Source organism: Myripristis murdjan, chromosome 21 (genome assembly GCF_902150065.1).
Source record: "Myripristis murdjan chromosome 21, fMyrMur1.1, whole genome shotgun sequence".
Taxonomy (NCBI): domain Eukaryota; kingdom Metazoa; phylum Chordata; class Actinopteri; order Holocentriformes; family Holocentridae; genus Myripristis; species Myripristis murdjan.
The window spans coordinates 15,573,444-15,600,949 of record NC_044000.1 but is presented as its reverse complement, the minus strand read 5'-3'; the positions used below and the strand labels follow the sequence as shown (position 1 = coordinate 15,600,949).

The 27,506-nt window shown below is 39.2% G+C and overlaps 1 protein-coding gene across 3 annotated transcripts in view; it reads left to right on the top strand.

The window, feature by feature from the left end:
* Positions 1–22,171, top strand: part of grb14 (growth factor receptor-bound protein 14) — a 35,564-nt gene extending 13,393 nt beyond the window's left edge. Inside the window, exons 1-13 of one of the 3 annotated variants that reach the window (XM_030081401.1) lie at positions 3,450–3,688; positions 9,499–9,655; positions 12,448–12,569; positions 12,733–12,807; positions 12,941–13,078; positions 15,159–15,269; positions 15,458–15,553; positions 16,070–16,132; positions 17,311–17,427; positions 18,207–18,276; positions 18,371–18,458; positions 20,344–20,437; positions 20,621–22,171. In XM_030081401.1, the coding sequence (XP_029937261.1) occupies positions 3,626–3,688; positions 9,499–9,655; positions 12,448–12,569; positions 12,733–12,807; positions 12,941–13,078; positions 15,159–15,269; positions 15,458–15,553; positions 16,070–16,132; positions 17,311–17,427; positions 18,207–18,276; positions 18,371–18,458; positions 20,344–20,437; positions 20,621–20,767 (1,341 nt within the window). In that variant the 5' untranslated portion in view covers positions 3,450–3,625 and the 3' untranslated portion in view covers positions 20,768–22,171. Of the gene's footprint in view, positions 1–3,449; positions 3,689–8,771; positions 9,092–9,498; positions 9,656–12,447; positions 12,570–12,732; positions 12,808–12,940; positions 13,079–15,158; positions 15,270–15,457; positions 15,554–16,069; positions 16,133–17,310; positions 17,428–18,206; positions 18,277–18,370; positions 18,459–20,343; positions 20,438–20,620 lie in introns of those variants that run through there. The other 2 variants (XM_030081400.1, XM_030081399.1) reach the window with 2 other exon arrangements.
* Positions 22,172–27,506: the final 5,335 nt, after the last annotated feature.

Below are 27,506 nucleotides of genomic sequence, written 5' to 3'. Positions count from 1 at the left end.
CTTCAGAGGAATACTATTTACTTTTATACTTTGATGACATTTCCGAACTTTTTACTTTTTACTTTTTACTTTTACTTGAGTAAAGAAGTTGGAGCAGAACTTCTTGTGTGTGTGTGTGTGTGTGTGTGTGTGTGTTTAACACGAGTATCTGTACTTGTACTGAGTAAAGAATGTGTTTACTCTTAACACCTCTGGGAGTAGCTCATTGAAAGAATAGGTCGGGTTATGCTCTGATACCTCCACACAAGGCATTTATTCATTTGTGCTTACCAGAGACTATGTGTTATTTGCAGTCAGTCATCTGGGGTTAGATACACACACCTTTTTCTCTCTCTCTCTCACATTTGCGTGCATGTCTCTCACGCTGCACGCATGCACAAACACACACTGCATACAGTATCCACACACACAGTTACACACTCTGTCTCTGTGTGTGTGTTCAGCCTCTCTGGATATTTGCTTTTAGTTAACGTGATGTTTTAAAGTGTAATTGTAAGACTGATAAATTCTCGGGGAAGCTAGTAACTCAAGTATTTTAAGCCATTTTTAAATAATTTCGCCCAGGTCTGGTGTTTGTGGTGCTTGCATGCTAGTGGGTCTGAGGCTTGTGGCATTGACAGGGCCTGTGGAGGGGTCTTGTTTGAATCAAACCCCCGGTCAAGGACAGTGCGTTTGGAGTTGGACTTGTTATGGGAGTTGTGGAGACTTTGTTATCAATCTGGCTCCATTAATTCCAATTCATTTTAGCGGTGTGATAACTTGCAGCGTCTGCTTGTCTGTGCTCTCACAAGTCAGTGCACTGGGTTTCCAGATAAACATGAAGTCAGTAAAGGGAGGGACCTCTTGTCTGTTCTCATGAGTGGAAAAAGAGGACAACAATTGGTGCCAAACCTCCTGGTCTAACGCTGTGAAGGAGGATAATAGCAGGAGAATAATGTGTGTAATTCTTCTCCCTCCCAGTTGTATAGAAAATGACACACACTCTATTTGCTCATAAGGAGAGGAGATAAAGCAACACAGAAGTACACATACCCTACAATGCATTGTGCAGCCACAAACCATTCTGCCTTCTCAGCTCAGTAGTGATTTTGGTGGCAGAGAGGAGATCAGTGATCATTTCTAGAACTTTTACTGACTAGTTTGAGGCACATGTTCTTGTGTGAGGCAAACTATCCATGTAGATTGATTTTACACAATATAGAAAATACATTCATTTTGACATGTATATGGTGGGAATTGTTGTCTAAGGCCATGTTCACGTCATGTTGGGAAAAATGTCCACATCACCCTCCAAGTGGTCTTTTTTATCTGTTTATTGGTATTTTAGTTAACAAACAGCAAGCGCTGTGCAGAAACGATACAAAATGTTACAGAAATTGAAAATTTAGATACACAAACACACTTACACTTAAAACAATAGGACACATACAGTACATATACAGTTCACATGTTAACCAAGATATTGAGCTACTTTACATGGAGATTGACATCAAACACTGAACCTAGGTATTATAGTAAAGAGGTAAGAGGAAATTTATTGCCTAGCCTCTACATAATCAATGAAGGGTTGCCAAGTCTTACAGAATTTCTCAGTGGAACCTGTAAAATGAATCTGAGTTTTTCCAGTTTAGGGTGTTGCATAACATCCTTAATCAGCATATTATAGGTGGGAGGCTGTGCCTATATCAAGTTCAATAAAATGAATCTATGCGCTAAAAGGGTTATGAATCTTGCCACAGTGGAAGTGGGTCCTCTAAAAGGACTAGCCTCTCCCAGTACCCCAAATACAGGTAACACAGGGTCCGGTTCTGCTATGTGTCCCATGGTATCAGACAAGGTTTTAAATATAGAGCTCCAAAAATTAGTTTTGGGCACAGCCAAAGCATGTGGAGGCAGGATTCTTTTGCCAGCTGTAATATTTCCCAACACAAATTCTTAGAAGTGTGCAAATACAGGTTGCAAACACTACAGCACATCCGCCAGTGTCAACAGTCCAAGATAACCCAAGTTAGTTATATTCAATACAATATAATCAATTCTACAATCAGTTTGCTTATGATAAGTGAGTAATGTCAGAACATGTTGAATTCATAAGTAAAAGTTATGTTGGAGGTGGGTGTTCCAACGTGTCAAAGATAAAGAAATGACGATGTAACACCGAGATGTTATACTCTTCTTTTGCCTCTTCAGATATGATGTGGGTATATGACGTGATATAAATAATATGATGTGTGGCATTAACTTCAGCAGTCCAGAGCAGGCCAGATGAGCCTGTGCATGTGCGGTCCACATCAGACACATTTTCTGTTGGATTGTGATTATTTGTCGCTTTGTTGCATTAACAGGTGATATGAAAGAGCCTCTGTCATTCACAGGACTTCCTGAGTGCAAACACTTGTTCATATTAGGCTATAACTCAACTCGATGTCATTTGTGAAAACCTGAATCCTCCAATCTAACTCTGTTCCATATGGTTACTTTTTGTGACAGTACAAGGTCAGACGTGTTTTAAGGGAGGCCAGCGATATAATGGCTGTTTGACCCATAGCCAGTATATTGCTGACCCCCCTTTTGATCGTTAGTTTTATTTGACATTCATCTCTTATCTCTAATAAGTACTTGTGATATCTGCAGTGGCTCAAGCTTTAAAATGGGCGTTTCTCACAAAGACAGTACCCTCATTTTCACAAGGCCTCTTTGTCTAGTCTTACAGAAAAACAGATGTGGATTGTGAATTGTGGCAATTGTGGCTGGGGAAGCGAGAGCTATTTTAGACCCCTGATTCTCTCTTTCTCTCTCTCTCTCTCTCCCTCCTTCTATCACACTTACACACACACACACACACACACACACACACACACACACACACACATAGATAGAACTTCCTAACCCCCACCCTTCCAGCGTTTCCATATATAGCTAGTAATATCAAGCAGATCTGATTCTCCGGGATATTGCAACTTCTTCAATTAAGAAAAAAATAATCTCTCTGTGCCAATATCATTGTATAACATCAGCCCACATAAATTATACAACATTAATGTGGAATTTGCATGCTGTATGGCTGTTTGATTTGAGAAAATAATTCAGTCTTGTATATCTGTGACTAACTATAGTTGCATGAGGCTGACCGCAAAGCCAGTGAAAACAGCCTATAGCTTGTACTTGTGGAAAATCTTCATTTTGTCTCTAAAAATGAGCTGCTTTGCTGCAGATTTCATAGGGCAGAATTTACGGCCTTGATACTGAATATTTTAGCCTCCTCCGACCTTGTCTATTATAACTCTTTTCACCATGAGAACTATTTTTATCTAGCCTTGTTTATTACAAGTGTCTTTCTAAAAAAGAGAGAATAGAAAAAAAGTTTTTACAATCCCAAGGACAAAGGAGGAGTTTGTGTCCTGGGGAAACAAGTTATCTTAGTTTCTCACACTTTCACTGTGCAGGACTTCACTTAAGAGAAAGCTTACAGTAGCATAATGCAAAAAAAAATATTCAAGTGGATATCTTAATATACCATAATTTTCCATTACGATCAAAAACCATAATTTGGAGATTAGTGGTATTTACAGTTATAATATATGGATATTTGTCACTTGATTTGTTGTGCACGCAAAGGGAAAGCATGAATTTCCATGCAAGAAGAGCCACCTTGCCTACTATCACTCCTCTTTGTCTGGCGAAGCGGGTAAGAAAATCTGCATGTGCCTCCTTCTCTTTAGTGACATGTTAATGTTTTTCTTGCATTAGTGAAGGATTTTCTGCCATTTGAATGCTTCCCAGTCATTCTGAATTGAAGCCATGCATGGTGAATGTGTCCTGTGAAATCGTTTGAATTCAATTTACTCATCATATGTGTGAAACTGACCCAAAATTTGTCTCTTTAGCTCCCTGAATACCTCTAGTCTAAGGTTTATGATGTGCCTATGCTGTTCTTACGCTTCTCTCTTTTCTTGGTACATGGTCAGTGTTATTGTTAGTCAGGGTAAAACACATTCATTGGATCACTATATTAACATGACAGTTGAAACATGGTGTTTAAAGCAGGAAAAAGTGAACATTTGTCAACAATCTAGCATGCTCCTTCTGACGTCATTTGAAATGTGAAGTATGAGCGCAATGCAATTTTGAAAATAGCAGAATGGCAGAAGTAATCTCTCATAACCTGACCACAGAAACACTCCAATTTCGAGGGGGGTGCCAACATATTATACAAATATGCCAGACAGTTTCTTATTTACCGTCTGCCCCAGTCCTATCCACTGGTTTATGACACAACAGATTCTTGCTGCTGTGATTTCTAACTGTGGCCAAGAGTTGTTCATGTGTGATGGATGCCATATGTATTTTATAATATATATTTTATTCTCTCTTTATATTCTCCTTTGACTTACTGTGACTGTTTAGTTTGACAGTGGGATGTTAACACTAATGTCACACTAACAATGAAATCACTGTTGCTGACAGGGCTGACTTGGAATGTAAACCATCTGACAAGTTGAAATATGTGTCTGTAATGGAGTGCGAACCTGTGTGACAAATATGACGCCTTCATGTGAACCATGTATAGGTTATATGTGAGGAACACGATACTCCACAGAGCCACAGTTATAAAGCTGCGCCTTTTAATGCTTTTTTTTAAAGTATTTAACACACATTGAATAATGGGCAATGTTCATAAATGCCACCCCCCACTGCCAACTTTTCAGTCTCTCCATCTGCTCCGAGAGTGAAACCTGGTTTGGGATATGTTCATATTCCAATGATTAAAAAAAAAAAAAAAAAGAATCCACAGAATTATAAGTATCACATTGCAGAAAAAACAGGCTCAAATGGCAGAAATGACAAAAAGAAGATAGAAATTGTGTCAAAATTATAGTCATTTATATATTTGCACTAATAGCTAAACGCTACAGCAAATCAGTTTTAAAAAGCTGTGGTGTAGTTTATTGCCTGAGTTATTTTTATTGTGTAAAGTAGCAGCTAGCTCTCCGGCATGCTTATCAGGTTAGCTTGATATCATTTGGCTTCTGTTGTAAACATTCAAACACTGCACTTCACCTCCTCCTCACTCCAGAGCCCCCAAAGTGCACCCTAACTGCTCTGTATATGCAAATAATATTTCGGACAGTGCTTTGTTTGACCATTTAGAAATAGGCAAATTCTGTTCCAGCTCTCAGAGTGCCAGTTATATATAAACTCAGTAGATATTCGGAAGCAGTCATCTGTAACCAAGCAATAATATGGCAGTCAAAGCAACCGTTACAGCACAGATAGGGCTGGCTGTGACCATTGCAAAGATGTTTCCATATGGAGCCATGACTCTCAGCTTATCCGAGTTGTTGCTGTGAAGGGCATGGAGGAAGCTTGGTGGTTTTTCAGATAGACGAGGCCGGAGGCCACATCTCCGCCGCTCAGTGATAGAGCTGCAGCTGTGGGAGTGCAGCTCAAGGTAAAACCACAGCAGTCTAATTGGCAAAATGGCCCGCACAATCCTGTCCTTGAGATAAGAAGGACTTAGAGAGGAGTTTTTTGCTCAACCTATATTTAGTGCCGCATACTCAATGTCTGGATTTCCTCTGCCTTCTTCCGACTTTATTTTGCAGTTCACTGAAAGGACATTGAAACACAGAACATTATATTCTGCCCCTTCATCCCCTCACTCCCTCACCTCTGTGTTGTATAGTACTAACATTTGAAAGTTTAGACAAAAATGTTATCTGATATTCTTTGTGCAGACACTTAGGTCCCAGGCCCTAAAATGTAATATTTAAAATTCCCAAGGCAGCTAATGCAGTAACTTGAATAATATTGCACAATGAGTTTTACTTCTATTTCACCAATGTAGTTTGTGAAGCTTTTCTAATTTTGGAAGGAATCTCGTCAACTGTTACTGTCGCCGAGCCTCTGTTATCTCTGTTATCATTGTTGCTGTCCCTCCCTGTTACTTTCCTTGGCTCTTTCATTGGCCAGATCCTGCACAGTGTGTCATTGTTTTAAGTCTCTTCAGTTCCACAACCCCCATGATTATCTGAAGTTAATCACATGCACACATGACATTTTCCTGTACTGAAACAACTTCTGTTTGTAGTTGGACAGTCAGAAAGCAGTCACGTTGCTATTTCCCCCCTTAAATTGAAGAAAGAACAACCTGACAGATAAGGGTAAAATACGCAGCTTCATAGGTAATGTTCTCTAAAGTGTATGGCCACATAAAAGGTAGCCTGCATTTGATTGACATACTGTAGCTGGACATGGAGGCTGTTCAAATAAAAGCAAGTCCACACTTGGATCAGAGCTACTTGTGGATGAATGCACCTCTTTGTGTTCACTGATAAAAGCAGCAACAGTTCCCTGCAGCACATTACCTAGTCTGGCCATTCATTAGAAACTCTTTACCAATGATTAACAGCACCATGCACTGTATGCTGTCAGTGAGCATGCTTTGAAAAATGATATACAATGAAACATAAATTACTTAGTATGAGTCAGAGCGATTACAGTGTAACTGAGGGCTGTAACTGCCTGTAGCTTGGCTGTAACTTGCACCCATCTGTTGAATTATGTGTTGCAGTGTTATTAGCATAATATGTTACTTATGGTTGCTGACGGTTTTCATTTACTTTTAGAAATCTGCAACACAACAGTTGTGCTCTTTGAAAGCGGAAGTTGCATGAAGCTTCATATGCAAATGATAAGCAGAATCACAATAGTCCAGTGCTGTTTGGCCATATATTTTTCTTTCAAATAGTAATGGTATTATGAGAAATATAATAGTTGCAAAGCATGTTCGTATTCCAGCACTCAAATACAACCTGCAAAAATATAAATATAAAAAGTTACATGTTAAAACTCCTTGAACGATAACATAGAAAAAAGTTTTGCCTCCTATTGATCTGGATCCCACAGATTATGCTTTTTTCTGCAGGGTGCTTAATTAATTAAAAATCTTTTGACATAAACTTTTTGCACTTTGTACACCCAAAACAAGGATATTTTTTGCATGTGATCACAAAAGCTTATTAGATAGCATGGCTCTTATTTCCTGAAAAATATTGAGAAGGACATCTGATGCTGTGCTACATAAACAAAGTTCAACATAAACACTTGTAGCGGTAACTTTTACATTATTTGCAATCTTTGGATTACAGAAAAGTATTTCAGAGCTGGTGTAGTTTTCTAAAGGGCACCAAGGAAGTCAATGAAAATGGATTAAGCAATTAGATGATTCCATCTCGCAGTAACCTTATCTTGAAATTTGTATGCCTGGAAAAAGAAAATAATTCCCTCTAGGGTGCAAAATAGATTGTGAAAAGAAGTATTCCATCATCATTCTCTGTTGCATTTCCATATTTGCAAGCACACTTCACATCCTTAAAGCAACATATCTGATATTTCCGTGAAATCTTCCTCAAGGATGTAAGCAGGTTAAACACAGGGTTGATCCAGAACTTTAAAATACAATAACACGTTTTATTACATAAAGACTGCTGTAGAGCACACACACTTTATAGTTCCCCTGTCACTCCCTCTCATGAAATAGTCATTATAAAAGGTCGCTGTATGCAGTCCAATATACAGGCCATGGTCTGTGTGGTTGATTGGATTAGATTCATGGTTCAAATTAAATTTCACCTTCAAAGGCCTTTGAATGTCCTTGTGTATGTACTAGACATCCAAATTAAACCTTGCATGAAATAAACATATTTTCATTTGATTTGTACTGAATAATGTAAACACAGTCTGCAAGTCTAACACACCGAAAGGCTTCTTCACATTCTGACAAACGCTGCCCTGTTCCTGGTGAAATGTGATCTCCGAATGATTTGATTTGGCCAATTGTCAGGAAGTGAGTTCCTTACAGCGATGCAACTGGAATCCACTCTAGATGCATTTTCCACTGGCAGCGCAGTAAATACACATATCGCCTCTGCTTGGTTTGTTTATTCTAAATGAATATGTCGCTTTGTGCCGTTGTGTGAAGTACTACTATTTTTAGATTTCTATTTGTTTCGGTCTTGTGGTCAAATTTGACTGAGTCAGTGCCAAAATATTTCAGCTAATCAACATGTGGCATTATTACACAGTATTAACCCTGTGGATGAACGCCAGTGTGCTGAAGTAATCTCTGTAATGCAGGCCTTTGTCTTTGCTAGGTGTCTGCAAAATGAGATCCTTGGCTGTTTTGTCTTGTAAATCTCCACATGCACTGATTAAACACCAGATAGTTTACTTCACTGAGAGGTGATGTCATAGCTGGAGGCTCTCATTCGCTGATGGCTCCTTAAGGGCTCTAACCCCAGCCCTGTTGGAGAGCTCTGACCTCCTTTTTCTCCACAAAAGAGGGCAGGCTTGTCCTGCCCAGCCGATCCGCCTTAAACTACCAATAGAGCTTGCTGAGAGAAAAGAGGCAGCCAGTTGGTCTTTACTGTGCCTCTCTCCCTGCCCCCCTCTCCCCACCCACCTCTGTCAACTTTAGGCAGAGTTGACCCAACTAGCATTACATTTAACCAGCACCTTTGTAATTGCTCTCAGGGCTCTTGCAGGGCTTTATGCTGGGAGCTCTGCTTGCCATGGGTGTGTGAATGTGAATAGGGAGGGGGTGGGAGCCTTGTGACTCTCTCTCTCTCTCTCTCTCTCTCTCTCTCTCTCTCTTCCTCTCTCTCTCTCCCCTCCTCCTCCCAGTGAATGGAGCAGAATGATCCCTGGCTTCTTGACTCTTGGTGGTGGGGAAAGGTAGCAGGTGATTGGGTATTGAGCCCCAGTGACACAGATCTGTGGAGTCAGGAAAACGGTGTGCTAAGAGGCAGCTTCGTCTAATTACCTCATTTCAGCTCCACTGCAGCACAGAGCAAGAGAGAGAGGAAGAGAAGGAGAGAGAGAGAGAGAGAGAGAGAGAGAGAGAGAGAGAGAGAGAGAGAGTGAGAGAGAGAGAGAGTCTCATCGCTTCCCAGCTGACACTCGCTGTGCTGTCTGATGCATGTTTTTATGTTTCTCACAAAAACCCTCTTTTGCAATGCTGTACACTCAGCCCTATATAGGCTGCAGAGCTTGCCCAAATTCACAACTCTGCTTGGCTCCAAACAGAGGGGTAAGTTCTACTTTTTAGATGAATTGATTAATTTAAGTCTTTCATGTCTTATGTTGCGTTGGAAGATTACTGTAACTGCATTATCTTACCAACAGGCTAAAGTCTCTGTAACCTGTAACACATCCTCGCATTTTTCAGTACTTTGTAGGGTTTTGTTCCACTCTGAGGCTGGATATTTTCTTGGAATCTTCTGCTGTTACTGAAAATAGGGGTTACATGATTATGTGGGTCAAGCTGATTATTTGTATGATACCTTGCCACACATTTTAATACTGTTCTCTGTGTGCTTCAAACTAAAAACAACACTTTGCTTGTACTTCTAACCTTTCTTGGGTTAAAAGCACACAAAAAAAAGTATCCTTTCCTGCTCTATAGTAGAGACTGACAAGTGAATGCTTTTGTTGCAGGTAATTAAAGTGTACAATGAAGACAACACCAGCAGAGCAGTAGAGGTTCCCAGTGACATCACTGCCCGGGACATATGCCAACTATTTGTCTTGAAGAGCCATTGCATTGATGACCACAGCTGGACTCTTTCTGAGCACCTCTCTCATCTAGGCATAGGTAAGATTTTGTGAGCTTGAAATTTTAAAGTTCCACCTGCCAAAACTGTTATGTACTTTTGACATATTTAAACCATAATGGATTTAAAAAAAAAAATGTATTACACAAACATATGTTCTTATATGCAAAGATCATAAATATGTGGATAACTCACTTTTGATTACAAATACTTACAGGTTTATTTTCTGCAACATCGTCATCATTATGCACATTATTTTATCATTTTGCACATTATTCTGTTACTGTTGAAAAAGTAAAATCTTTTCTATCACTGTGGTTATAATCAGAATGAAATCTCTGAATAAAGTGGCACCTAACTCAAAAAATGCCACCTAAAACACAGTTTATTTGGAACTTGGACCCACAGGAGTCTGAGTACATTTTGACGAACTCTCAAGAGGAGCCGAAACACTCACATCTTTCTTAGTGGCATAATTTGTTTACATCACTGAGGCTTTGTTGTCTAACTCAATCTTGGCAATGATTCTAGCATTGTGCTTTGACAAAAAAAAAAAAAAAAATTCGATTCACACAATTTAATGTGTGAATCGACTCAAAGTGTTACTTTTGACTCTTTGGCATGGCTTTTATGTCCCATTATGTCATAGAGTCACATATTATTTCCTGAGTGATTTTGTTCTAAATACAACCTTTAAATTTGACATATTTATGTATCTGTCTTAATCATGTGATGCTGATGTCATCGGTCCCAAATGGGAGGGGTTTTGCCTTTTTTTTTTTTTTTTTTTGATGGGGTGAGTTGTGGTTGGTGGTGGTGTGGGTAGGTGGGTAGACTAACATGCAAAGTGGAACAGAAAGCTGTCCACTGTGTGATCTATTGAATCCTAAGCAAATCCATTTCACAGTTGCATCATCCAGAAGAGGAGGGGGGTTGATTTAAAAGCCCAGGGGGGATCTTTAAAACTGTGAGATGTGACTTATTGATCTCCCTTGCATACTGTAATATTACCCATCCTACATTGGCATGAGTTCATCTGTAGAGAGGTGGTCCAGGGAAACCTTTGCAGCCGCACAGTAGTCTCATTTTCTGCCCCTTTTGATGTGTATAAAGACATTAATTTCTATATTACAAGAGTTTCTCTCATCTCTATCATTTCTAATCCTCCTAGACTATTGTTGAATACATACAGCTTGAAATCTGTAATTGTAAAGTGGTGTTACCTACTGCTGCTCAAAAATCCCATTTAGTTTAAAACTCCCATCAAATACCCAATTGACTCATACCCTTTTCCATTTTCTGTCAATTTAAAGCAACTATTCACCAATCTAACCTGAGGAGCTTCTGTTTCATTGCAGCTCCCTTTCTGCTGGTAGGCAATGCTTTTGATAAATGGCAGCAAGTTCCTGCTGCAGATAAGTAGCATTTGAAACAGTGCACCAGACAATTAGCTATTAGACGTGATTGCTCCAAAAACATTTACTTAACACACACTTTGTCATTAATATTTGTGAATTAAAGAGACATCCCCCTCCTTGGCATTGGAGACATGCCCGTAAATGAGGTAAATTACAGTTGTGGTCAAGAAAACAGTGAAAAAGACACATTTGTCATTGATATTAGAAAGCACTCATCTGGCAGAGGATGATGTGTCTGCAAGAGGAAGATTTCTGAGGAGCATCTTCACACTGTTGCATGCATTGCATAATTCATCCGTCTGTTCTGTTCGAGTCATTATCCTTTTTTTTTTTCTAAAGCTATATACAGCTCTCACCAGAATAGTATTAAGGCTGTAGGCTGTAGTTTGTTTCTTTGAATCCTGCTCATTACTGCAGATGATATGAAAGAGCATTACTATAAATGTCTATATAATGAAATGATTGACAGTGCAGAAAATTTCTCATTTTTCATAGTTTATATTTTGGTAATTTGGCAGATGCTCTTCTACAAAATGACTTACAGTGGCTTCAAAGTGGAATAGGATTAACTTAAGCGATAGCAAACTTATGGCAATGTGACAGTTCTTTTTGTGGCCATTGATAATGGCCTTTTGGGTATGCCTGGGTAATAAATGATAAATGAAAAATGGAAACTCAGATGACAAAGTAAATAGGCTCCAACTGCTGGTGTGTTTTCTGCATTTTTTACTTTAAGATATTACTTAATTCCTGCTAAATTCCTGCTTTCATCAGTTATTCACCCCTGAGTAGTTGTTTATGGTCTGATGGCTGCTTTGCCACGATTGTTGCAGCCATACACATACTGCTGTGAATATTTCAACTTCAACTTAATAGTTCAACATTGCCCCAGATGGCATTCTACCAAAAAAAATTCCAGGAATTCATCTCTCATTTTGAGATCAAGGAATTAAGTACTGTTTAGTTAGGAAGTGAAGTAATACCTCTTGACTTGGAAATGATCCTCCCATCCACATGTTACACATTGATATGATGTTAATAATCAAACCCCATGCCCTTAAATCGTTAATATTCACTTCGTGTTATGAAATCTGGTGCAGGAAAGCACTGCTTTGTTAATTCTTGACCATTTAAACTTATTTTTAGCCTTGCTTTTCATAGTACAAATCCACATTATTCAATCACTGAATTATTGTGATAATATAGATTTTTTTCCCCCATGTTTCCCATGTTCTGTGAACTATGAGTACAGTTAGCCAAAGTATGCCTCTGTTTTAATCATACTTCAAACAATTTGGCATCTAACCAAATGGTACCACCTGGTACACAACAATTAATCTCTGTGCCTTATCCATATAGCAGAGCAAAGTAAAGACTAACCATTCATTAATTTTCTTCCCTCCCACTCTCACCAGAGAGAACCATTGAAGACCACGAGTCTGTTATGGAGGTGCTATCAGGCTGGGGGATGGACACAGACAGCCGTCTGTATTTCAGGAAGAACTATGCTAAATATGAATTCTTCAAGAAACCTCTGGTGAGCTCATGATGAAATAATAGTGATGGCTTGATTAGCCTCATTTTGCATTCTGTCAGCCATATGTTGCAATCACTCATCTGATTTCTGTGCATTGCCATTATAGTTTGACATAATTTCTGTCGCCTGAGAGTTTTAACTGCTGTTGTTTTCATACTGGTAGGATTTTTTCCCAGATCACATGGTCTCTATATCCAGTGAAACCAACGGGATGATGAATCACTCTCAGCTCATACAGGTATCACTCTCTCTATTTGTCCTTGAGTCTTGGGTGGAGATTTGGAGCTTAAATTTTGTCTTTGTATTTTTGTTAGCTCGATAATCCACTGTACACATCCATCTATGGCCAATTATTTCTCTACCCAACGCAGACCTTTCTAAACTCCAGCACTTGTCCAGAGGTCCATGGCCATCTCCATGCCAAAGAGCAAGGCAAGAAGTCCTGGAAGAAGTTCTACTTTGTCTTGAGGAGGTCAGGGCTCTATTTCTCCAATAAGGGAACCTCCAAGGTCAGTAAACCAAACTTACTGATCTATGTATTGTTATCCATCTATCCCATCTATTTTTTATGCCTTCATATTCCTAAAATGGAGTCTGTCCCAGCATGCATTGCACGGGAGGAAGATTAATTGTTATGGCTTATTCAAATCACACTTCAAAAATATTCATGTTAGCAAGAGAATGGTCTAATATTCGGCGTTAAAATCCAACTCAATTTCCAATGCTAATCAACTTGTTTCTAGAATTTTCCTGAAAACAGTGTCATTTTATTGATTCTAGTGTGCTGGTCTGCCTTATTCTGCCTTGTGTCAGCATATTTCTACTTGTCCCTGAAAAATTCCTGAAACAAGTGAAACTGCATTGGAAACAATCATATCTCTTCCCACTGGCCGTTTCCCCCCACTTGTTGTAATACAAACAAGATTTTAACACTGAATGAACGATTAAATGCCAGCAGTGCAGTTGTTGTGAAGAAGTCTCAGTAAAGCATAAGTAGGTAAATACAAAGGCTCTTACTGTGTTTCGTTTCACGATGTCACATGTTTAGTGTGTTGTTTTAGTTTTTGTTTCTCAGCTTCTTACTTGTCATAAATGCATAATCTGTATAGTAAACACCAGGACCCACAAGTATCTATGCAAGACAAATGATCTAATTCAAGAAATCCTTTTGCTTTAAGACAGATTTGCAATCAATTCCTGCTGCAATTTGATTATCACTTATTCCCTCCTGCCTAGTTGCTTGTGGTCTGGTGGCTGCTTTGTCTTGATTGTTGCAACCGTGTTCATGCTGCTATGAATATATCAACATTGTTCCAGATGGCTTTCTACAAAAAAAAAAAAAAAAAAAAAAAAACAATGCTTTCCACAATTTCATCTCTTGTTTTGACAAATTATTGAATTCAAAAAATGGCACAGGCACCACCTGGAAAAAAGGGGGAAACAATATCTTGACTTAATCCCTGATACCTCATAGTTCTTCTCTGTTTGTACAGTAAGTGGGGTCATCAGTTCACCCTCTGTAAATATCTCCGTCAGGTTGTGAGAGGGGAGTGCACTGTGGAACAGGTTGAGCTTGATTTTCCTTAGGTCAGCTGGCATGCCAGCCAGACAGAAGCGGTGCTCTCTGTGCTGCTGACAGGTGAAGCTTATACCTAGGCATCAGCCATGCCAAGGCAACCACTTTTCAACTGCTTTCATTCCCCACAACAGAAGAGCTTTTGTTTTAGAGCACAGGAAGGCTTTGATGTAGAGCCTAGTTTTACTCTAGTTGGGTTACCATTCATCTGTGGTCTTGGTCAGACACATTGCTAGTCAGTCAGCACAGACACTAACTGTTGAACCTTTACTTTAAATAAGGAAGTGGGAACTTTGTGTCATATGAAGGCAGAACAATGGCTGTCTTTGTACTATTCAGCTTGGGAAATCTATCTTTGGCTCAGTGGCTGTTCATACTGTCTCAATAAAGCCCCTATCAATGTGTCATATAATTCAGGCCTTATCTCTTTCATTACATTTACATACTAACCACACCCACAATGTTCCTGATAAAGCTGTGATATATAGATAAATGCGTATTGTTTGAATTTAAGTGCGTAACCCACCTCTTTACCCTGGATGAAATGAGCCGTTTTGTTTTGTTCCCTGTACCCAGAAGATTAGATTAAAAGACAATGTTTGATTCAGCAAGTGATGAGATGTTTGATTTTTTTTTTTTTTTTTTTAAGAATTTCAAGGGTCTAGTATGTCTACATTCAACTCTGATTCATTCCCCCCTGCTTTTTTGTGTTCCTCATCACAACTGAGTGACTACACTGTAAAATGATCCCCATCTCTTTACTGAATGAAGAACCCAGACAAACAAACTCAGACACGCACACACACACACAAAGCTCACATGCGTCTCCATCCCTCACATAGCTGGATTTGTAGAGGCATCCAGATCTGTTCCAGAGAGGAATGCTTGAGACTCGACCCCTTAATACAGAATTTGACAGAGGCAGGAATTGGATGTGGCATGAAAGGGCATATCATGCTGTGTACAGAAAGTTTTTTTTCTGTTTTTTATCAAGACATCCCTTTGTTTTACAGGAACCGAGGCATCTTCAGTTCATTGCTGAGTTCACTGACAGTGATGTCTACACCCTCTTGTCAGCCAAAAAAGTACACGGCGCGCCTACAGATTATGGCTTCTGTGTCAAGGTACCACGGCTTTCCTTTAGTAAACAACTTAACTAACAGCTATCATTTAAAAATCTGTACCTACTGACAGTTGCTTACAAAGTGAGAACAGGTAAGACAATACAACTTTAATAAAGGAACCGCTGGACATTATCGATTGCCAGTATTATAAAGTAACTCCTGCCGTGTCTTTATAATCTTATTTCTAGTCAGCAAAGTGTAATTCAGCCCGAGACCTGAAGCTGCTCTGTGCAGATGATGAGCAGACCAGGACCTGTTGGGTCACTGCCATGCGCCTGTTGAAGGTTGGTTTGTTGCTCACTTATCGCTGATTCAGTGCATAATATCAACAATGCTGAATGTCTAAAAGGAAGTATCAAATCAGTAGTCAAACAGGCAAATCAGTACTAGTCAGTTATAACTTTTAAGTCATAAACAATAAGTTGGATACAGACAACATGTATCTTTTTCACTTTTTTACATATGTTTTTGTTTATTTATACTGAGGCTGTGGGTGTTTGCCTCATTCTTATATTTGTAACTTGTTTTGAGAATTGCAATAAAAACAAGTTCACTGACTTTGTTCCTTACTCAATAATCAGTGACCTTAGATCAGCATTCCCACTCATGATACAGATTTCATGACCTGGATATCTGCCACATAGAATGTAAAGCATTAGTTTATGTGTAGTATGTACTATATTAGTATAACAACAAAACGCATCATATCAGGTTATTATTCAAGTTTGTCTCTATGTTGTCATCGTAAAAAAGATGGTTTGAGATTTGAATTTGAAATCCTGTCATGTTTTATGTTTCAGCACGGGATGCAACTGTACCAAAACTTCATTCAGCCACACCAGAAACAGAAAGCTTCACCAATGGTAGGCTGAAGGTCTTGTTCGTTTTCCTGCTTAATAACTCTCCAAAGTGATCGTGCTGTCACTTTAAAAAACAAACAAAACAAAAAAAAAGGTCCTTGTTTTAAATGTGTTGGCAATGCTATGGTGGAAATAACACAGATGCTAAGACACCAATTCGTTGAAATAGTATGATAACATAAAATAACAGTGTTGGACAGATGAGGCGCAGACTATATGCGTTGATACTGGATTCATGTCCCAGAATAGCCTCCGTCACCACTGGGAGTATTCTGTCCGAGTGAACACAACCTATTTATGGGTTTCAGACGTGTACATGGACCCTCTGCTTTCTAAAAATACACAGTGATCAGCTGCTGTCAGATTAAACAGCTCATCACCTCTATTCTGCTGTCAGAGGGGCACATGCGATGGGCAGTCCTGCCAAGAGCTGTTCTGTGAGCACAGAGGCTCGACTCACTTACAGAAAAAGATAGATCATACTACCTGCAACACTTTTCTCCATAGGATCACATTGGAAAGCGGATGAAAGCTGAACTGAATCATAGTATGAAGTAACACTTGTTTAAACAGGGATACCTCATAGTTCATAAGGTATCTTTACATCATCTGAATTGGGCCAGAGAGGATAAGCAGGACTGGAATGTCTCTATCCTTAAAGTAAACACTGCTCACTTTGTTTTAACCACTCCTTTGAATGTGAAGCTTAGTAGGTGGTAGAAGAACGAACACAGTGATTTAAAAGCTTCCTGGTAATCCTGATAAGAAGCATTTTCTTGAGTGTGTGTGTAGTTATTTAGAGGCACTCACTATAACAGCTTAAAGGACCACAATGTGCCCATGTGTCATTCTTTTCAAACCCACTCTAATCCCTTTTCAATGAAGTACATTCTGCCTGGAATCATCCAGAAATCATATGGAATCACGTTACTCAGACACTAGATGGCACTACAATACCACAGCACACCAAAAGCCAATCTTCTCCCTTTTCACATCACACAAAGGAAATTAGAATAGAGAGGAAAAAACTATGGCTGTTTAATAGTGTTCAATGCACACTGTAAGACAATTGATTTTTCCATGAACCTAAATGCAATGCAAGTGTCATATATTAAAACAAGCATACATTACCAACTCATACAGTTCAAACATTTCAATTTATTATAACTGTGTCTTTTCAGAGGAGCATTTCGGAGAACTCACTGGTGGCCATGGACTTCTCTGGCCAAAAGAGCAGAGTGATTGAAAACCCATCTGAGGCACTGTCTGTGGCTGTGGAGGAAGGTCTCTCATGGAGGGTAGGTCAGCTGTCTCTGTCATAAAGCCTTCCCAATAAGACAGAACCCCAAATTATGTAAGCAAGAGAGGAAAAGATAAAAAAAAAAAAATAGAATTAGAACGAATGTATAAGTGCACAATCATACTTTGTCAATACTTAGTTTAATAATGTACTTACGGGGATGTAACATGAATCTGGTATTATTTAGAGCAAAATTCAGCCAGTGGGCAAAGAGTATGTATTATTATTGAAGTTATTATTGTAATATTGGATTAACATGTTAGTTATTCAGAATGTATACCCGTATTATTGACAGGTTATCAAAAATAAGCCTACCTGCACATCAATGTTGGAAATACTTTCGGTTGGGGACAGGTCACCTGTCTAGTTTTCTTGTCTCTGATTAATGATTGATGTTGAAACACTGCCAGCTAAGCTTGCTGTCCAATCAAGCCTGGCTAGATTTCGGTGAGAAAATATTTCCAGCAAGAACAGTTGGCAAATTTTGCCCAAAATTCATCATGTATCATCAGCTTAAGGCTGTTACACCAAGTATTTACATAGTATTATGCATTTAAAATTTCATGGGGTACTTTAAATACCTCTGCAAATGTTTAATCACAGAAATACTACGCCTACTGTACTGGTAAGTGTTACCAGATTTCTTTGGGATGTGAAGACCCTGTAATAACTTTCCAAGAATCTGAATTGAGGTTTGTACATATGACGTGAGATGTGTCATCGCATCATGTGCATCACTTCAACTAAGATTGTGGCTATAACTCATTTCTCCCTCAGAGGAAAAGCTGCCACCGTTTGAGCTCCCATGGGAGTCCCTCCACATCACAGAGCTCCGTGTTAAGCATAGGTTTGTGAGATATTTCTTATTATTCTGATTTGCTATATGAACACAACAGGAAGACTCCTAAAATTGTGACATATTGTCTTTGTATCTTCTCCAGCGCTCCATTTGGCCCAGCCTTGGTTCCACAGCAGACTGTCTCGGGATGAGGCTCACCGCCTAATCACTCAACAGGGTCTTATTGATGGGTATGTCGCTTGCAAAAACAAAATTTTCTTTTTGTTGATATTGTGTCATTAAATTCATTGGGACTGCGGGCAGGGCACTGCGCTCACAGCAATTTCCGTGTCATCCTTAACACAGAATGCCTACTCAAAAGAATACGGTTGCATTCAACAGTGAAGGTACTTTACAGCACAAATATCTAATCAGCCAATCACATGGCAGCAAGTCAGTGCATTTAGGCATGTAGACATGGTCAAGACGATCCTCTGAAGTTCAAACTGAGCATCAGAATGGGGAGGAAATTTAAGTGACCTTGAACGTGGCATGGTCGTGGGTGCTAGACAGGCTGGTCTGAGTATTTCAGAAACTGCTGATCTACTGGGATTTTCACGCACAATCATCTCTAGGGTTTATACAACGAATGGTCTGAAAAAGAGAAAATATCCAGCAAACGGTATTTCTCTTGGCCTAAATGCCTTGTTGATGCAAGAGGTCATAGGATAATAGCCTGACATGTTTGAGCTGATAGAAAGGCAACAGTAACTCAGCTTACCATTAGTTACAACCAAGATATGCAGATGAGCATCTCTGAACGCACAGTAACATCAAACCTTGAAGCAGATGGGCGACAGCAGCAGAAGACCACACCGGGTGCCAGTCCTGTCAGCTGAGAACAGGAAACTGAGGCTACAATTCAAACAGACTCACCAAAATTAGACAACAGAAAATGGAAAAATATTGCCAGGTCTGATGAGTTTCTGCTGCGACACTCAGATGGTGGGGTCAGAATTTGGCGTCAACGACATGAAAGCATGGATCCATCCTGCCTTGAATCAACAGTTCAGGCTGCTGCTGGTGGCGTAATCGTGTGGGGGAGATTTTCTTGGCACACTTTAGACACCTTAGTACCGAGAGAGTATCGTCTAAATGCAACAGCCTATCTGAGTACTGTTGCTGACCATGTCCATCCCTTTATCACCACAGCGTACACATCTTCTGATGACTACTGCCAGCGGGATAATACGTCATGTCACAAAGCTCAAATCATCTCAAACTGGTTTCTTGAATGTGACAATGAGTTCACTGTACTCAAATGACCTCCACAGTCAGCAGATCTCAATCCAATACATCGCCTTTGGGATGTGTTGGAACGGGAGATGTGTAGCCAAAAAATCTGCAGAAACTGCGTGATGCCATCATGTCAATATGGGCCTGACCTAAAACATAGATAATAAATAATAAATAATAAATCTATATAAATAAATAATAAATAATAAATAGAATCATTGTGGAGTGCAACCCAGTTCTTGTAAGTAGACATGAAAACCATTTTAGCTGTCAGTACAACAACTGAACAACTGTACTCTACAGACTGACCACATAGAGTGTTCCTTTCTCTGGCAGAGACAGTTGCAAAGAAAAACATTTTTCTGGTGTTTTGCTGTGTCTGGAGGTATATAGACCCATGCTGAGCCGAGGTAAAATCCACTCTTGAAGTGCCTCGTGGTAGTTTTGTGCACAGTTTCAAGTACCCTAACGGCAAAAACAAGGGGGACAAGACTGTAACATCTAGGATCTAGTAATCAAAATATATAAATTGCAGAGGTGCACGTAATTTGATGGTTTTGTCCGCATGGTTTTCATTGTCAGAACAATACACTGACCGATTATGTGCTTATTCCACATTTTTGTCAGTTGAGAGAGCAGACAATTTGTATTGGACCATGTTTTCACTGTTCCTCAAGATGTCTACAAAGATATTATTTTATATTGTTATACATGTATTGCCTGAAATAATATCTGTTGGGTATTGCCTCAGATGTTTTGTTAGACATTAAGAAGTCTGGGTATTTTGCACAGAAGTGATAGCTTAGGTCTGCAGCAATGAGTTTTCCTTTTGTTTTTCAGAGTATTTCTTCTGAGGGACAGCCAAAGCAATCCTAAGACTTTTGTACTGTCACTGTGCCACATGCAGAGAATCAAACACTTTCAGATCTTACCTGTGAGTACAACCTGCTGTTTTGATGTTTTACACAGCCATGTGTTGTTTTACTGGGTATATCCCAGAAACCACCTCAAAATATGAGCCTTGTGTTCAGCCAGTCCCCTGTCTCCAGTGTGTGATTCCTTTGTGTGGGTCCTGTGCCCATTAAATGTTGCTGTATGTGTGCACACTGTGCTGTAGGTGGACGATGAAGGGGAGTTGTTCTACAGTCTGGACGACGGTCACACTCGCTTCACTGACTTGATCCAACTGGTGGAGTTTTACCAGCTAAACCGTGGGGTGCTGCCCTGCAAGCTCAAACACCACTGTGCCCGGATCACCCTGTGAACAAGGGCCCCACGGGACCTCGGGGCCCGCATGCACCTTAACTACAGGGCCTTTCTGGACAAGCACTCCCAGTGTTCTCGTGCCTTGAGAATAAAGGACACACAGACTAACTCAACAGCCATGCTAACTGAAACCACTGTTATCACCAACTAGAGGCAACTTCCACAATGTGGTAACTTGTGATTTTTTTTTTTTTCCAACAAAACATCAAACTGACTCGAGCAGTACAATAATACATACTAGCTGACCACAGGTGCTGCAGCAGTTGAAGATAATACTAGATAGTGCTGAGGGTAATCTGTGTTTGTTACCTTGGTGGATCCCGATGTGGTGGCAGATCCCAAATAAACCCCTGTGGTGTGAATTCCAAACTTGAGTTATTGTACTGTATATATCGTAGAGCTGAATTCTTATGGTAAGTGGCTCATATGATTCACTCTAGCATCTCGACATGAATGAATGAGAAAATCCTGGAAAATAACATGCCTGATATTTGACAGCTTTCATTCAGAGCGTTTCATTAGACTGTCTGCTGCGGTATGTACAGCTGTGGATCTCGTCAGTCATTGGCTGGATGTTCTGAATCTGGACAAGGGCATCATTGCCTGTTTTGCAACCACGTCATGCTGGGAACACCTCTGTCCTTTTTCATTTGAGTAAAACTAAGCTATCTTGGTTTTTATTGTCGTTGTATCTCTAAGTATTCAGGTATTTTTTAAAGAAGATTATTGTTGTCGTTTTCTATTTGAGAGATAAAATGACCTCTGAGGAAGTGACACTGTGCATGTCCTACAAGCTGAACTGAGACTGCTGTAGAAGGAGAAAGAGAGGTAGAGAGAGAGAGAGAACTTGCACACAACCTCACTAGCCTGCACTGTACATTCATTTGAAATGTATGCATAACATTTAATTTGTTGTGAGCTTGCTCTATGGCAAGGGCCGTGAAGTATATTTGACTACTTTCAGATTTGAACCATGAAGATGAAATCAAATTTGACTGATTTTGATCCTATCTGAAATCACTGTATACTGAAATTGTGTTTTATATCAGCTTTTTTCCAAGATTCAGGAAGACAATGTGCAACACCTGGGTTGGTTGTATTTTGATGTTATTACCACTACCGTGAATATACAGTGTCAAATATTGTTCTTCATTTTTGAAATGCCATGAATGCATCGAATTTTAGAGACAAGTTGTTCTGAGACAAATTGTAACATACATTGACATTACCAAGTTGTGTTAGTGAGTTGTTTTATTTGTTTCAGCTGGAGAACAGTGCATTGAACAATGAATGTCATGGACTGCAAAGTTTTATAAAAAAAAAAAAAGAAAAGAAAAGAAAAGAAAAAGAAAAAAGAAAGAAAGAAAAAAAGTGTGTTTGCACTGTATTACTTTTTTGTAACTGTTTTAGAACAAGCCAAAAGTTGAAAATAGCAAATAGCATCATATAAATTCATGAAAAATGTGTATGCATTTTGATTGATATGTCCATTGCGGTAGGCTTTATTGATGTTTAAGGACTGCCAGTAATGTTTCATTTCATAGTAATTGCTGTAGCACTACACATCATTGTAAACTGTTAGCCCTGCAAGCCAGATAAGGTCTCACAAGTTACAGTGTGCACCACTAGACTGTGTGGCTAATAAACTCAGCCTTCAATTACAGAACCAACACATAAAACTGCACAATATATTACCATCTTCATATCATATTATTCTCTTTAAGCAGAGCGTTCTGGATCCATGATTTTGACCTCACACAGTGTTTGTTCCCTGCTCTTTTCCTGCTGTCTTCACTCTAATTGTCTCGTACCTGTTCAAATAGATAGCCTCAAATAGGTGTATTGTCCACTCATCTTAAAGCAACCTTCAGATCAGTGCATTCAAATGCATCGGTACACACTGGATATGACTGTAAAATGAAATTTCTATGTATCACAGTGTGCAGTATTGCACACCATATTACACACAGAGGGGTGCTTCTGTAGTCGGAAAGATACATTTTTACAGCAGTTACACAAGTAATGGTTTTCTCATGGGAATCTGTGCACAGTTAAACACATAGTCATACTATATAGCTCACATTAATGTCAGAAGACATATTAGTTTAACATTAGAATGCTTTCATATGATATATCATATGATTTACTGTATTAAATGTATATATCTTCATGTGTTCTGTCCACAACATCCCCACTGAAACTGTATTTTTATGACCAGTAGATGGCACTAAAAGTATTGTGCTTTAGCGTCTCCTGTCCTACATTTTGAAATCATTATGAGTATAGTATAAAATTTAAATTACATAATAGATATAAATGTGAAGTATGGCATATTAGTATACCATTTTTTAAATTCTGAAACATAGTTTCAAACAAAAACATATGATGAATGCTATTGTGTAACCCAGAAATAGGTGGAGCTGATTATCGATAGCATTTTGTGTGTAAAAAGTGGTATTGGAGAATACACTAACATTGGAATAACAAAACGTATTTTCCACAGACAACACCAATAATCTAGCAGCACCTACGCTTACTCTATTGATGTGTAAATCAATATTACTTTATGCATGTAATGAATTTGACCTGATCAAATATGTTTTCATTTACAGCTGATCTTCAGAGCTGTCTGACGCTGTAAGCCGGAGTTTCTATTATGGATTATGAATAACTTTGATAAGTGAAAATACTGTGGTTCTCTCCACTGCAAATGGCAGAATGTCTTGTCTTCAGGCATCTGTGTTAAACAATCCTCTCTGCTGTGATACAAACACATTGCCCCCATACTTCTCTCGACTTCAATACTACACTTTGAAACACCGCTCACATCCAGGGGAGATGTGCACACACAGAGAAGTCTTAAATGCACCCCTGCTTCCGAGGTCTTGTGCTAAATGTTGTTTTGGATGTATTCCTGCCATTGATCCGTGTCTGGCTGCAGGGAGAGAGATGGCAGCTGGGAGAGACTGCTCTTCCTTTAATGAATTCATCCAGCTCTATCTAGCCCAAACGGCCTGTGGATACAGTGTTTCTCCTAGCAAAGGAAGGGTCTCTGCACCCTGCCTCGGCCCTCGTGGACAACCACCACCATTCCTCGCTCTTCTCTTCCCCTTTATCACCACTCTGCACTAGATTTACGCCAGCCTGCACCTCCACTCTCGGGTCTTCAGCTTTTGTGCTTGAGAATTGTCAACTTTTCTCTGTTCCTGAATACCCCACTTGTATTGCACTAGTCTGTATTCAATTATCTCACTCTGCTGTCCTCAACCAGTTACTGATGATCTCCAATGAAGTGACCTAGCTGTGTATCTCCGGTCTTGATACACATACGGTGAGGGCACTGCCTGGCCTGAGCTCTGAGTTTGAGGCAGAGTATATGAGTAAGTGTGGTTAGGTTTGTTTAGGGGATGTATTGTGCTATAGGTTACAGGCTTCCGCTATTCATCAGCAGCAGGAGAAGCCAAAGCTGGAGGCGAGTCCAGCAGCTCTTTATTGTTGCTATACTGGGGCCTCAGTGGACCGGAGCAAAGATAATCATTGGCTGACGGAAAAGAAGGACCAAATGAGTTCAAGACAAGCCACCGTTTTCAGTTTTACCTTATTTCCAATAGCACACAATACAAATAAGTGATGAAATACATATCAAACAATGGTGAACTAATGCTTGTATCTGTGCTATCACGTTATATAAATGCATCCAGTAAGAGGTCACCTGTGAACTATGCATCACTTTGTAAAAGCCTGCACTAAGAGTACGTTAAAGGGGAACGCTGCACAGTTTCCGTACCACAGGGAATTCCTCTTTTTTTACACTTCCTTTCATTTTAATGAACACTTACCTATTCTATAGATAGATATGGGCCAAAGACATCACTGCTAAGATAATGACATCAAAACATATTTGGATGAATATCATGATATGGCCAGGAGGGTCATATGCACACACGGCATGTTTTTTGTCTGTTTAGACCCACTTTTATGTATGTATCAAAAGCCAGAAGTCTTGCCTCCTGACTTTGAATCAGTGCCGTTGCACCAACCTAAAGATTTACTGAGAAGGAAAAGATGAGTTGTATACGAATGATAAATTAATTAATGATTTTTTTATTAGTGTCATGCCGTCAAATAGTTCACCCCATATGGAACTGCATGACACCTTTACACAGCATGACACTAACCAATGCACATTTCAACAAAAGAAAAAGAAAACAGCTTGCAGTGTGTATTCTGCACTGAGCTGATTATTTTCTCTTTTTCTTTATGCTTATAAGGTAAATGAAAAAGAGCAGATGCAAGAACAGAAACACATTACATGGAACTCAGAGCTTTCCCCCATGCTACTCAAGACAATGTTTTTCTTGTGTTTCTGTTGTCTTTATTGATAGAGAGAAATTATAAAAGCCAATACATACTGGGTATACATCCTATATATGTTGAAAAATATATATATAATTAACAGGAAAAAAGTGGGAGAGGCTTTATGCTATATTTTTGGATGAATATGTTTTATAATAGCAGCTAAAATTTCATAATACTCAGGACTTATGTTTTATATATATATATATATATATATATATATATATGATTCAGAAATCTCTAAGCCAAAGGTAAGTGGCAAAACCACTTATATGCACTATAGCTGAGGATTAACAAAACCTGCAAGAAGTGTTTGTTTGTAAGTGTATGCTCGATTAAAACCGAGTGTTGAAAAGATGCCAGACATTGAATATAAATAGTGAATATAGAATATTGAATTGGATATAAACATGTAAATTTTAAAAGATGTATGTATAGTGACAATATTGTTAATACTGCTAAAACTATATGACTATTACTAACATACTACAACTACTGATAACAACAACAACATTACTACTATTACTACTAATAATAATAACAACAACAACAACAATAATAATAATAATAATAATTGTTGAATATTCATCTCAAAATACTTAACTTGATGTTAATACTAAAACTAATTGACTGCTAACACGGTTTGAGTCTTTCATCCCCTGATTTATCACACTGTACTATATTTTTTGTGAAGGTGATTTTCTTGGTTTACTGAGCATGTTTTGTGATGTATTTTGTCTCCGATAATTGCCCAGACAGTGCTTGCTCTTTAAGTCTCCTTTCTAACCCCTGATATATTTTTCCAGAGGTCTTGGAACTGGCGAATGGCGAATGCCAAGCTTTGTTAATTACAAGGATAACACATTCACTCGTCAAATAATGGATGTGGTTTGCAATTTCAAGTTTTAATAATCAATTACTGGCAGTAATTCTCTGTGGAGTCACAGGAGAGTCATTAAATCTCAAAAGGCGCGAGACACGTAATGTAGCTTTTTCCAAAGCCCTATTTTTAAATACATAAGGGAACGAGGTCTGCTTTAATCCTATGCATTTTGTTGCCTTATTACAATGTAAAGTAGCTCAATTAGACAGTTCAGCTTGTAAAATAACTGTTTCAGACACTGGGTGATGAATACAATAGTCATATTAAAGCTAATTCCTACAGGAACAGAGCCAACAAGGACAAGAGCATAAAGATGCTCAGTTAATACTGCAGATCAGCTCAGCCCTTTAATACAAATTACTCATGTTATTATGTAGTATCTAGAAGATCACTTAAAAATAAGCCCATAATGACACAAGATTTCACATTGAACAGACATATGTGACTTTTGTTGGTCAGCCTGCAACACTTTTAGTAAACGGCCTCCTTGAACTTGGCAAACAAGTGAACACAGTGTTATCCTTTATCAGATCACCGTGTTCTTTTTCCCTACAGCAGGGATCCTGTTATTGTCTTCTCTGTGCACCTTCAAAGCTGAAACATTACAGAGGTTATTCTTGACCTTGAGAAATTAACATGGGAGGACTGCCTTTGCTCTAAGGGAGCCCTGTGAGAGGCCACATCCCCTCCTAATCCTCAGTTGAAAGGCATGCCTTTACTCCTCTAAAGAAACAGTAACATCCCAGCAGGCCAAGTGTTGGTATGATATCAACTGGCACGTAAATAATGGAGGTAAATATGACAGAAATGTAGATACTTTACAAATGTCAGTGGGTTTTAAGGTCATTCATTGAAAAAGACAAAAACTATACAGCATAATTTACATGCACAGATATTTTTTTTTTTTCAGGTGCCCTCATTGTTCCTGCCAAGTGAATTGGTCAGGTTCTCTCTGTGAGGAATTGAGATTGTCAGTGTGTGTGTCAGTGCATTAGGAAAAGAGAAAGAGACAGAGAAAGAGAAAGAGAAAAAGAAAGTCAGAGAGGAATGGAGCTTCAGCCCTGTACAGATGAACAAACAGTGAATCTGAAGTGCAGCACCCTGTGTGGCTGCCCACCAACTGAGGAACATTAAGGCAGTCCTCCATGTAAAACCTGCTCACTTCTCCCACAAACACTTGAGTTTGGCAAACGGGCAGCAGCCCAGCAGGGAGGAGCTCTCACTGGAAGGCAGACAGTGAGCTATGGACAGCAGGGAGACACAAACCACAGCTTCTGGTAGTGATGGACTGATGTTTTAGGTGATCAAAAGGATGGATAAGAAAGGGAAAACGACAGGGGTAAAATCAGGAGGGGGTCTTGGAGAGGAAAACATTTTGGACTTTAAAGGTAGGAAAGACATGAAAAGCAAAGTAAAGCTGAGATGTTTGACAGTGCAGCACTTGGGGTATATATTCTTGTACATAGACTGTATAAAAAAGTAGGCCCAAACTCTGAGA